Genomic DNA, 13,971 nt, shown 5'->3' with positions numbered 1-13,971 from the left:
TTGAAAGAGGAAGTGAAAAATTTGAACGCAATCTTGTTGCGAACGCAGGGATTTCTCAAATATTTAGCAGTGCATGAATCACCTTAATGAAAAAGGTAAAAATATCTCTTTTCAAAGAACGAGACACCCCTGATCAGGGCTCCAGACTAACATTTGAGAACTATACAGCTATACAGATTGTGGCACCAGCACCTGATCTGGGGGTGGGGGGATTTTTAATCATAAAAGGTAATTTAAATCATAAAATGTATATTATTTGGCATTAATAAGTGCAGTGACTAAAGAGAGAGAGAGAGAGAGAGAGAGAGAAGCCCTGTTTCCAGGGTATAAAAATGTGTTTTCTGTTATTCAATCAGAAGTTGTCAGCAGAGATGCATTTACCATTGCCAACATGCGTTTTGAATGCCCCTCCTTTGACAACTTCTTTTCAGATTTTGTCACACTCTACATCACTTTTGCTGGGAATACTATACGCACGAATACTATTGAATGAACCAACCCGGGTAATGCAGCTTATGGCTCTGTTAATGTACTACTATGTGATAAGATGAAACTCACAGATTATATAATATTATAATGTAGATACTATATTGTGCAGCAATATTGGGTGGCTGGGGTTGGAGCTACCTCCCTGAAATGAGTTTTTGCCAGGTGGGATGTCTGCAGTTAGCGTTACTACATTAAATCCATGGTGAATGTTGGTGATTTGTAGACTGAAAAGCCTTCTGTAACTTGTTTGTTTCCACATCAGTGCTGTTTGATCTGATGTCTATGATTTATAAGAGAGAACTCTGCTCTGAATTTGTATGCTTCTCACTAGATCTCGCAGCGATGTTATTACTGCGCCAAACTAAAACCCTTTCTCATTGGATTTCCCAGCGCGGTGTAGTAACGGTGTCACATGATCGAGATCGAGATTGTCTAATATCAATCCAAGCTGATAAACGGTCCGTGCTGCGCAGCTCAAACCATTGCCATTTAATGTTTTTCATATGCAACAGAAATGGCAGCTCGTATCATTTGGGCAACTTGGTGTTAGCACCATTGGGATGTCTAAAAAAAAATTTAGTCGCACCGGCAAGAAAAAAGGTCGCAGTCTGGAGCCCTGCCTGACGCTAAAGGAAAGAAAAACAGGAGTGAATGACCAAGGCAACCTGTAAATCTTCTGAGAGGGAAATGCAATCCAACTGAATTGGCAAGTCATAATGTAAAGGTTTAACTGTGGAAAATGAGATTAAATTAGAAATATGACAGTATTGACATGAATTTATGTAAATGCCTGTTTGCGCCAAGTGTGATGCGACTAAAATGACAAGTATCATATATTCGAAAAATGTATTTCCAAATACATTTCAAAAGCTGAATAGTCGTTGCTCACTGAGCGGGGAGGAATTGCGAATCATTGTAGTGTAATATTTTGGATTCAAGGCTTATTCACACCAAGAGCAAAATGTCACCACTCTTTGGACCTATTCACACAAGACAGAATTATTGTTTCTTCTTTTCAAATTTTTCCCCCTTCATCCAGCAGAAGAAATGCACCCGTCAATAAGCTTCTAGGTCATGCGTCTGGCACTGGTATTTATTGGTCTCAAAGGGTACACTGACAGTTTATACCATCAGTAGAGAGTCTGGGTTTAGTATGTTTTTGTTTATTGAAAGAAATTAATACTAAAGGCTGGAATACACTACACAAATTTTTAAACTGAACTTAAAGGGGTCATGAACTGAGAAATCTAATTTTCCTTGAGCTTTTGACATATATAGGAGGTCATCATAATACTATAAGAAAACTTCCTTGTTAGTCCATAAACAGCTTTTATTTTAACCAAGCCCAGAAAACGACTCGTTGTTGAATGTGCCTATCTATAAATGGGTGAAAGACCGCCTCTACAGAAGAAAATCAACTCCTACTTCATCATTGCAACTTTAACCCCACCCACTGGAGTGTTAGTGAGATGACGAGGAGAGAAAAGAAAAACATTATTAATGACTGGACTAAAATAACCAGGGCTTAAAAACGGGAAAAAATATCAATCGGTTCACTCAGAGCAGAATCGATATTATAGCGTTTCCGTTTTTGCGTTCCTCAATAAACATTACTGTTCCGAAAACGGTTTGATTTGAAAAAATACCGGTTAATAACGTTATTTTAATTTAGCCTATACAAATATGTATAAATAGACTTATTTTTCACTCAATAATAATAATAATAATACTCATGGTAATTAAGCTTGAATATTTATTTAATAACATTTTTAAAACCACAATCGAAATACATGCATTAATTACAAAGCATAAACAGCGGACCTGTTTTAATGGAGCGTTAGACAATCGAAAGTGGCCCTCTTATGCCTAATTCTTTTCAGAAGTGTGATAACATTCTTTGTACATAACTTTTTTTCAACACGACTTGTTTTAAAAATTGCATGAATAAAGAATAGGCTAAATAAACTGGATAACCATTGCTCTTTTAATGCACCGTAAACTGGTAATTTCAAAGCAAACACTGCGCAACACGTCCTTGCATCACATAATCAAATTCAGTCAGCTAATAAAGCTTGATCATTTAATACAATATAACCATTTAATACGAAGCATCAACCGACTATATAGAAAAAATTTACCTCTCCTGTATTGGCAATCTGAAAGACTATAGGAAAAATGTTTGATAGATGCTAGTAACCAAGTTGGATAGGCTTAAACGGAATCCATAAACTAGCCTAAATCAGTCTATTTGAGCTTAAAGTCCCTACTGCTTATTTAAACGTACGAAAAGAATGTCCTCCAATACCTGCACTTTCATTGTAGACCTCAGCGGGGAAAGAAATTTACTTGAGGCATGAAAATGCACGCTCTACACTGACTTGCGTCCGGTAGATTCATAGATGACTGGTGCGCGGGCATTTCTCTCACGCTTGATCCGTCAACGTCACATGCTGTACTACTCAATTCATGATTGGTCACTGCCAAATTAAAATATTAAAAGAACGATAAAATAACGTTATTAACCGGTTAATGGTCATTTCAAATGAATGTTTCTGTTCGATTCAAATTGATTTTGATTTCGTTTTTGTTCCTCTTAAAATTTCGTTCGTTTCCGGTTTTCGTTCGTTTCCGGTTTTCGTTTTAGTTCCTTGAACCGGTTCAGAGCCCTGAAAATAACATCACATTCCTAGCATTAGGATCCTTTGAAAGGTAGTCATTTATTTTCAACAAATGTGAATGTCTCAGTTGAGCATTATTTATTTGTTTTTGGTACATTTCATTGGGGATTCTTTGGTAAATCAGTCGCGATTTTGGCGCACACTTTGCAAAGAGACTTTTACGATATGGACTCGACAGTATTGCCACAACATGTAAGTAACCGTGTTAATTCTAATGTCTGATCTGTGACCAGTGATTTCTGATATGCAATGATTCATGTCCAGTCAGATGTTCTTTGTCTATGTGTCAGTAAATCAAACCAGTGAGTAAACGGTCAACTTCACATTGTTTCTCTTTCATAGGATGAAAATAATCTATTATTTAACAGTGTTTAAATTATATATAGTAAACGATCAAAGAAAGCTCACTTTACAATCGCTGGAGCTGTCAATCAAACACCGTTTGAGAAACTGAGTTCTGGGCTCGCAGCAAAACTCCCCTTATAATCAACAAATCTCTTATTTACATTGTGTTTGCACTGTTAGTTATGATGAAAGCCTTTGTGAGAGTATAGAAATCGAGTATATCGAATTTAATGCTACAAATCAACACTTTTCACAATTAGTTAACCTTGAGAGTTGAAACCGTAAAATCGGACTGAAAGTTTTTGAATTCCACATGTAATACTATCTCATATGCAAAGATGTAAGCCAAATCACAGCAGTGGGCGTTTAGACTGAAGTCTCACAGCAGACACGCCCCTTCAAATCAGAGGGCTAAAATCGGGGTAGGAAAAATAAATCTAAATTATGACCATTTTTAATGTAAAAATCATTATAAGCGCACCCAAGGAAATATTATAAAACAATTCAGTTCATGACCCCTTTAAAACACTAAGCAACACACACACACACACACACACACACACACACACACACACACACACACACACACACACACACACACACACACACACACACACACACACACACACACACACACACACACACACACACACACACACACACACACACACACACACACACACACACACACACACACACACACACACACACACACACACACACACACACACACACACACACACACTTTGTAAATGGTTAGAGAAAAACTGGGCATAAAGCACTGAGGATCACACATTACCAGACATTTAAATTGTTCTGAACACAACAAACTCGCACAGAAACACGACACAAGGCTCATGTTTGGGTTGGTACACATGGTCAGTATGGACTCTACAGATTACAATGGGAGTTAGAGGTGAATGGCGCAGTCAGTCATTTTATCTTTGTTGATGAGTCAAATATTGAGGCTATTTTGTTACACGTGTTAATTAAAAAAAAAAAATTGTATTGTTATTTTATTTGTACTGTATTTTATTGCAACACTAGTCAATAGAGCACAGCATTGGTTTAAGTAGCCACACGTCATACATTACGATATGATATGCGTTCTAAATCCACTCAATTTGTTTTGATATCCTCCGACTGAATGAAATCAGAATATGATATGCACAGACTCTTTTTTTACTTTCTTTTTTTCTTCAGACTCTATGCGATTTTCTGTGCAACTTGTCAACTCCAACTGCCCAAAATCTGCACACTGGCGCAGACTTTTGGCAACTATTGTCAACAAAAATCAAAGCAAAAGTGGTGTAGTGTATTCCGCCTTTATTCAGCAAGAATTAATTAAATTGATTAAGGGAACAGATTTACATTCAAATGAATGCTGTTCTTTTGAACTTTCTATTTAAAGAATACGGGGGGGGGGGGTTGGTGGATCACTGATTTAACTGTTTATCACTGAGAAGAACCGCTTCTTGATCACCAAATAAGTATATTAGAATGTTTAAATTGAAAGAATTTCACAATATACATTTTTTCTGTATTTTTTTTTTAATAAAATGGTGCAGCCTTCGTGTACATAAGACACTTTTCAAACATACTAAAAAATAAATCGTACTGACCAAACTTTGAACGGTAGTTTAAGTAAAGATAATTAAACAGCAAAAGTGGTGAAATGACAAGGGAAATTAGTTTAATATATTCATACTATACTCATAACACCATTTTATTTCAACAGTCAATACCAGTGATACCAGTCACAATTTCAGTACCAATTTTTATTTATATTTTTCTAATTTAAGCAAACTACTATTCATTTTAAACGTGCATATTTATACATAATATATACATTAAATCATATAGCTACAAATATTGAATTTTAGATCAAAATAGTAAGCGTGTATTTTAGTAAAAAAGTAAAAAAAATTCAACAGCCGAGTTCCTTATGTCAATTTGCAGCCGTGCTGATATTCAGAACAAAAGCACGCTTGCTTGTGTGAAATTTCTATGAAAAGGGAATTGAAAATACGCACTTCTCCGCACCAGCAGAAATGAACAGATAAAAAAAAAAAAAAAAAAAAAAAAATTCATTCTCACCGTCATGTTCCTTGAATAGGCACCAGGGCTGTCAAGCTCCAAAACTGATATTGCTTTATTCCTAGAGTGAATTAGCCTTGAAGAGCACATACTATAGATGATTCATCTTGTTGTTGTGCATGAACATTAGTAAGAGGATGGAGTGAATAGGCCTTAAAAGTGAGTGCGTTATTGACGTATCATCGACCCGGGTGTGCGTCTTTTATTCGTATGTTAGATTTGTGAGAAGAAAAAGAAAGACAGAGAAAGTGTGTGTGTGTGTGTGGACTCACAGCCAGTGTGGAGCTGCTGGACATTCGGCCCATGTGATCGCCATCTGGGCCAGGACTCCTCTCATCCGGGGTACCATTGGCCATAAACGCCCTCTGAAGCACACGCTTGGGGGTTTTAGTGAAAGAAAACGCTCTTGTGACCTGAACACAAAAATCCACAATTAGTCTATGCGGTTTCTATAAGGCACTGGGTTAAGGACAGTTACTTTATGATGTCATTCTCAAGAAAGCATTCAGAACATTGACAGCAAGACCAAATTTGCATGCGCGTGGTGTCATCGTTTTCAATAGTTTCAGGTTCCTCCCTCTACCTTCTTTGACGTCTTTTTGATGGCTCTGGATGCTCGGCTGAGTGTGCTGTCCATGTCCTTTGTGCTCACTTGGACGGAGTCAGGATCAGTGCTCTGAATGAGATCTTCCTGTTTAAGACATGAAAAATTAAATAAATACACAGCGATACTGCTGGCCTGTCAAAATGCAAAGAGAAGCGTTACTGTTCAGCTTTCCAAACAGCTGGGGCTTCTTGATATTCAGAGGAGCAGAGAGTGAATTAGGCCGTGTTTCACGCGGGTGACGTGTGGATAGGTCGCCACCTCATGGTCGATGGGAGAACTGCAGGCCAGGCCAACATGCTCTTAGCCGCAGGGTTTAATCTGGATGTTTAATTATAAAGGGAAATACATGCATCTGTCCGCCTGCACCAATTCCATGTGGCGTGGTGGAGAGGCAGGGCGGGACCTGCGTTTCTGCAGCATGAAGATAAAGACGTCTGTGTCTGAAGTGTAAAGTTCAAGTACAATTCCACTCTTAATTACATTAATCTGCCTCCCAGTTTAACCACACAGGAGCATCTAATAGGATTAGCCAACACCAAAAGGACCACACAAACCTCCTAATTTATAGCCACAATAAAAAGAAAGCAGAGCTAATAAAATAAATAATTGAGTTCTGTTCCAGGCCTGAGGGGGATGATGTGAGGAAGAAGTGGCCATGTTTCTATATATGTGTGTGTGTGTGTGTGTGTGTGTGTGTGTGTGTCCACTCACCGCATCAGCTCGGCAAATCGTGTTGGCCACTTGTCGACAGACAGTTTTGAGCCAGGCAGATTTGAGGGTGTCTTCGGCCATCAACTGGAAACTGAATAACAGGTTCTCCTGTTCTGTAGGAGGACGTACCACCAGGGCAAAGGCGTTCTGACACTCTAAGAATAAACAAATACACACAAAAATGTGAGGTCAGGGATGTGACCTGGAACGAAGAATGGGTGGCATACGAGACCCTTCTTCAAATCAGGGCTTTGATCAATCATCCCTTTCAGAGTTTATATTCTGATAATGACCAGCTGGCAATACATTGTCAATGACATTTTGTTTGTAAGATTTTTTTTTTTTTTTTTTTTTAATGTCAACTGGTTAAAGACAACATAAAACAACATTCACAACACATTTAACATCTTTAACATGTCGTCTTTCCAAGTGAAACAATATTCAGCGGGAATCAATGTAGGGCAGGAGTTCATTCTATACATTGATGGGACCATAAGAAGTGGACTACTGGGAAATTAGTTCATTTGAAACATGAAATGGGTTCTAGTACGAGGAGCTGCCCTTGCGGACACAGAGATTTGAATCTCTGTCAAATTTCCAGGCTCCAGAATGGGATCTTCATCAATAATGTGCTATTACGGTGTGAAATTATGGCCTTACTGTGACTTTCTCATCAAAATCCAGTAAAGCAGGGCTGGGTGATGTATTAAATATTCACAATATATTCTCAATGATTCTGCTGGCAATATAAAAAAAAATGCTGTGAATATTGCAAAGATTTTATATGCATTTTATGGCCACTGAATGTCCTAAAGACCACAGAATCAAATTAGTTTTGTGATCTTTCCATTGCCTTGTTGTTTGGCATAAAAAGTATTAAGATGTGTTTTAATAGCATATCTGCTTTATACAATAACAAAAATGCTTTTAGAGCCTGTCATTTTGCTTAATTTCTCTGAATTGGTTTCAAAGAATCAACTTAAAACTTGTTTGTTTACATCCTCACCTAAAATGTTCATGAAATGTTTTTAATAAAACTATATAGGAGGTGCTATATTGCTATATTTGTCAAAGTAAATGAGATTAAAGGAATAGTTCACCCTAAAATGAAAACTGTCATTTACTGGAAGAAAAATACTGTGGAAGTCAATGGGGACATTCAACGGTTTAGTTACCGACATTCTTTAAAATATCTTCTTTTGTGTTCAGCAGAAGAAAGAAACTCATACAGGTTTTGAACAAGTTGAGGGAGAGTAAATGATGACAATTCTCATTTTAGGGTGAACTATTCCTTTAAGGTTTAAGTGTCATTTTGAAGCGGTTTTGTACCAAAATACAATTCATTTTTAACTACACCAGCCAGGACTACAGTGGACTGACACACTTTACACATAACCAGACTTAACCTCCCTCTCCAGGATACTAATTCAGTACACAGAAAACTAAAATATGCACAAGTGCACTTGGTAGGATGCAGAATGCTGGGTGATCCCCTCACCCTCTGTGTCTTGGATGTCAAGGACTCTTCTGATCTGGGACAGGGGCATGAGGGTTATGTGTTTGAGCTGGGCGGATGGCCGTGTCTGACCCAATGGACTCCGGAACGTGGTTATCACCTTGTGTCTCTTCCTGGCAATCTGAATAAGAGGACACAGAAGGAAAAAAGCACACACACACTTAATAGCTTAATACACGAAGCTTTCTTCATAATGCAGGAATGTAAAATGTTCTATTCTGGAACAGTGGGGAGTCCTTCAGGTGCTTTAGAGGACCCGCAATGTGTAATGCAGATTGGGGCGACAGATATGCATACAGAGGACTTCCTAGAATGAATAATTGATCACTCAGAGTCTTCCCTTCTCCCTGCTCTCATTACCAGGCCAGAGCCAGCATTGGGCGAAGAGGACCACAGCTGCGTGCCAGCACACACGAGCAAACCCCTCCACAGTGCTTAAACGCATCCCCTCACTAATTGGGGAAACAGGCCAGAGAGTAGAGTCAGCAAGCATAGATTGCACACGCATAAATAATACGCATTTCTTTCTTCAACAGTACCGGTCACCCGTAAACTGAAACAATTGTTGAGATAGCTAAAATTTTGGGAAAGAAAAAGGGAGGAAATTTAGGGAGGACAGAGGGAAGGGAAGACCAAAAAGAGATGTCCACTAAAAAACATTTGAAAAAAATCTAGTTTAAAAGGTTAGTTCACCCAAAAAATCTTCCGTTCATCTTCGGAAACACAAATTAAAAATGCTTTCTGTCCCTCCATTGACAGTTACGCAACAACCACCAAGTTCATAAAGCGATCATAAAACTAATCCATATGAATGGAGTGGTTTATTCCAAAATTGTCTGAAGAGACAAGATCATTTATATGAACAGATTTAATTTAGCACGCTAGATACGTACACTCACACATCAGATACGGCAAAGGGCAAGCATGTTTGCTTGAGGTACGAGAACCAATGAGGTTCATTCTCACGTGTTGCACAGGACGTTTGAGCTTCCGCAAGAAGTTTGTTCTCATGCGTCAAGAAGGTTCGATTGAGCGGTTTGATGATCAATGTTTATATGTGAATAAAAGCCTAAATTAAATCGGTTCATCATATAAAGCGATTGAGTCTCTTCAGAAAATTTAGACTAAACCGCTCATAGATCTTCATTTGTGTTCCGAAGATGAACGAAAGTCTTAGGGGTTTGGATGACATGAGATTATTTAGGGGTGAACTAACCCTTTAAAGGGTAACTAAACCCCTGCTCAGAGCTTAACTCCACCCACTGGCAATTTTCAAAAAATGCTGGAAAAGTGGGCAGAGCCCGGCGGACACAGAGGGGATGAACCGAGGGCGGGACTGAGCGGAGGGCGTGCACCTGAGACCCGCAGTGACGGATTGATTGACAGCTGTCAGACTCGCGAGTCGCAAAGATGGAGAATGACTGGAGTGACGCCAGCTTTGCAACAGAACGGTCATTTCTCCTACCTTCACCTGAAGTGGAGGAGGGTGGATTGTCTGTAACAGACACAAACCCGGAGCCTTATCAATGCGAGCCGCTGCTCAAACTGCGTTAACTCCCGATGCCGACGATGCTAGTGAAGCAGCCGCGCAAGAGAACTGACCTAATCTATCTGCGTCCGTGGCAACCACTTGCGTGTCAGGGTTTGAAAGCGCGTCTCATGTATGAAAATTATCTGTACACATGACGGGCGGCAATAATATCGCAAGAAAAGCCTGACGTGTACTGACAACTGCATTATTTAACCGTATTTTCTTCAATACAATGTTAAAGCAAGTATCAGTGAGTTTCATTCATAATGTTTACTTCATGTAATATGACAGTTCATACTGGAGTGAAGCCGTTCTCATCATGTGATTGGGGGAAACATTTCTGAGGGCGTGGTGAGCTCGTGCCAGGGGCGCGGATAGTGAGCCGTTGGAGGTACCATCCTACGTCACGATGTACCACAACGTCCAATAGGAAAATTCAACTGCAGTAGCCACCGTTCAACCTTAAGAGGGCAGCACTTTAGCGGTTTTACACCATATTTTATAGAATTAAAACACTTTATACTCAAATGTCAAAACATTTACTCGAATCAATGAACAGCATTAATAAAGCCCCAGTATTACAGATCATTAACTAAAAAAAAGTTGGTTTAGGGTTTAGTTACCCTTTAAATGCATGTGCTAGTTTCTCAGAAATCTAATAGGTTAAAAACTGGTCACACATTTATCATCAAAAGTTTTGATTTAATGAAAAAGTATGCGAGTATATGAATCATTTTTAAACAGTAATAAAGTGAAAAGTATTTTTACACAAATAAAAGTTGGTATTTGAACTTGAACTATGCACACAGTGTTGAAAGTGTTGAAATTTGAAGCGACTTAAAATGAAATGGAAAATACTGCATGTTGGTTATGCAACACTGACTTTGATTTAGCACCAAAAAAAAAATGTTTTTCCCTAACTCCCACTTATTTTAAGAAAAGGAAAAACCCAGCAAATGTATGCATTTTAAATGGAAATTTTCCTTCATTATATGTTCAAGATAATTACCCCACCTAGAGAATTTCAAATAATCAAACCGCATTTTCATTCAGAAGAACATGCTTATCATAGAAAACATTTTAATGAACAATTCCTAAAAACATATTTCATGAAAATTTGTGGTAAGATCCAGATACATGCACATAAAATAATAATAATGAATAACAAACACCTAATGGAATCACAAAACAACTGTGGATAGCACCAAAGTCATTCTGATACTTGGCATTCACTTTTTATCAATTTAATTGTTTATTCAAATGCAATGTGGGTGTAATAACAACAACAACAACAGTGAAAATCTAGCTAGTAGTTTGACATCATATGGCTATCATTAAATACACCATAAACAAGACCAGAAATCAAGACTGGTGTCTTTCATATAGTGGTGTTGCTTTTGGGAACCTGGTGGAGCATTTGCATAATGAAGAAAAGAGGGGGGAGATCTGCCCATCTGTAATACTTGCATAAACACACATTCATAATAGCAATTAAAGGGTTAGTTCACCCAAAAATGAAAATTCCGTCATTAATTACTCGCCCTCATGTTGTTCCAAACCCGCAAGACCTTCGTTCATCTTCAGAACACAAATAAAGATATTTTTGATGAAATCTGAGAGCTCTCTGACCCTCCACAGGCAGCAATTTAATTACCACTTTCAAGGCCCAGAAAGGTAGTAAAAACATCGTTAAAATAGTCCATGTGACTCCAGTGGTTCAATCTTAATTTTATGACAGCGAATACTTTTTGTGCGCACAAAAACAACGACTTTAGGGGTCAGAAAGCTCTCGGATTTCATCAAAAATATCTCAATTCGTGTACCGAAGATGAGCAAAGGTCTTACGGGTTTGGAGCGACATGAGGGCGAGTAATTAATGACAGAATTTTTTTGGGGGTGAACTAAGTTGCAGTGACATGGAAAGACTGAGCTTTACCTCCAAACAGTCGTTGAAAAGGAAGAGTGTGACATGTTCTCCCCGATCGCAGGGTTTGTCTCCCAGAGCGATGGTCTCCACCCGGTGAACCAGACTCCGGTGTGATGACAACAGATTGGCCTGCAGGCACAAACACACACAAACACACAAAAATCAGTTTCCTCCTCGCAAAACATTTGCAACCCTTTGAGTAAATGAATTAATTATAAGTGACTGGTGTAGAATTTTGTTCAATCAATCAGAGCGCCTGATGAACATGCTGCATTTCCTGTCTCGGAGCCTGCAGGCTCATATTCTCAGATTCCTCTGAGTGCTGTTCCTGGATCAGACTCTGTCGTGTCCATGCTGCTTCAGTTCCCATGAGCTACAAAAACCAAACTGATCCAGGAAAAGCACCCCATCTGGGGGCGATCATTGGTTTGGCAGCCTAGTCTCTAGACACAGCTGTTTTGGGGCGAGTCTGACAGGAGACAACATGAGCTGACTCACTCTGATCGATTTAATGGCGAGAGGAAGTTTCAGACAGCATGGCTGCATCTCCCACCACAGAGAGGAACAGCAGCCAACAATACAGCATATCACTTTACAATTTACTGTTAAAATAGACAGTCTACACACATTCGCTGTATTTAATTTATTTCTTGAAGTCCACATATAAATGTTTGTCAAGCTGTCCAGCAGCAAAAACTGTTAATTTAATTTTTACAAGACCATTTCCGCCCTATCTGATCATTAGAAACAGACTGTTTCAACTACTGTACCTTTAAAAAATATATAGCTTTAAAGGGATAGTTCACCCAAAAATGAAAATTACCCCATGATTTACTCACCCTCAAGTCATCCTAGGTGTATATGACATTCTTCTTTCAGATGAATACAATCTGAGTAATATTAAAAAATTCCAGGCTAATCCAAGCATTATTATAGCAGTAATAGTTGCTCTGTTTTTGAAGTCCATAAAAAAAAATGCATCTGTCCGTCGAATAACGTGCTCCACGTGGCTCCGGGGTGTTAAAAAAGGCCTTCTGAAGCGAATCAATGCGTTTGTGTAAGAAAAATCTCTATATTTAAAACTTTATCAAGTAAAGTTCCAGCCTATCGCCTTCTGTGGAAAAGTGTTGAAAGTGCCATCTCGCAATTCAAGACGCGTATGTGAGGAGCATACCTGGTCGCGTTTGTCTTTCGATCGGCAGAGGCACTTTCAACACTTTTTCCGTAAATTGAATATGGAAGGCGGTCGGCCGAAACTTTACTTTATTAAGTTTTAAATATGGATATTTTCTTACACAAACGCATCGATTCGCTTCAGAAGGCCTTTATTAACACCCCAGAGCCGGAATTCGTTTCGGAATTGTTTTATAAAATGAATGCTACTTGTTATCCTTTACGTCTGTATGAGGGTTTTTACAAATAAAAAGCATGTAAAAGAGGTTGTGACTAAACCTTGTAACTCCATTGGCTCCTTAGACGGTCAGTCTAACCTCATAACTCCACAACACCTTCATTTAGTAACCTCCACCTTCCTCGCACAGTTTGGAGATCTCTGTCCATAAAGGCTAACGGTTGATGAGTGTTTAATTAAATACAAGGTTTCCGCCCGACAGCAACGATATATAAATTAATTGTTTTATCAATCACCAGCAACTTCTTACTATGACCTTATTGTGTTCCTACCTGACTATAGACTATAGAGCTCCGCCATAACTTCCGCTAAGTGAGGTCAAAATACGAGCGTGGTCATAGATATATTGAGCATAGATGCCTCATTCTACTGATCAGTGCAGGCACTAATGAGGCATCTACGTATACATCTATGACCACGCTCGTATTTTGACCTCACTTAGATGAAGTTATGGCGGAGCTCAGAGATGATCACGTTCGTCTGATAAGAGGTATAATAATAGCATAAATACTGCTCGGTTTCTCGCAGAAACGGATCGTTTCGCTAGATAAGACCCTTATTCATTGTCTGGTATCGTTTAAAGCCCTTTGAAGCTGTACTGAAACTGTCATTTGGACCTTGAACCGTTTGGAGCCCATTGAAGTCCATTATATGGAGAA

General features: G+C 38.8%; 1 protein-coding gene across 2 annotated transcripts in view; it reads right to left on the bottom strand.

Moving 5' to 3' along the window:
• The window catches only part of ect2 (epithelial cell transforming 2), a gene marked incomplete at its 5' end in the record, with an annotated part of 52,042 nt that overhangs the window by 8,741 nt on the left and 29,330 nt on the right, over positions 1-13,971 (bottom strand). For both annotated transcript variants that reach the window (XM_079844236.1, XM_079844235.1), the window contains 5 exons: positions 5,882-6,022; positions 6,193-6,300; positions 6,928-7,082; positions 8,426-8,564; positions 11,911-12,030. In XM_079844236.1, coding sequence (XP_079700362.1) covers positions 5,882-6,022; positions 6,193-6,300; positions 6,928-7,082; positions 8,426-8,564; positions 11,911-12,030 — 663 coding nt within the window. The remainder of the gene's footprint in view (positions 1-5,881; positions 6,023-6,192; positions 6,301-6,927; positions 7,083-8,425; positions 8,565-11,910; positions 12,031-13,971) is intronic.

This window comes from Gobio gobio (genome assembly GCF_949357685.1).
Source record: "Gobio gobio genome assembly, chromosome: 19".
NCBI classification, from domain to species: domain Eukaryota; kingdom Metazoa; phylum Chordata; class Actinopteri; order Cypriniformes; family Gobionidae; genus Gobio; species Gobio gobio.
The sequence above is the reverse complement of the archived record's forward strand: the minus strand, read 5'-3'. Positions and strand labels throughout refer to the sequence as shown.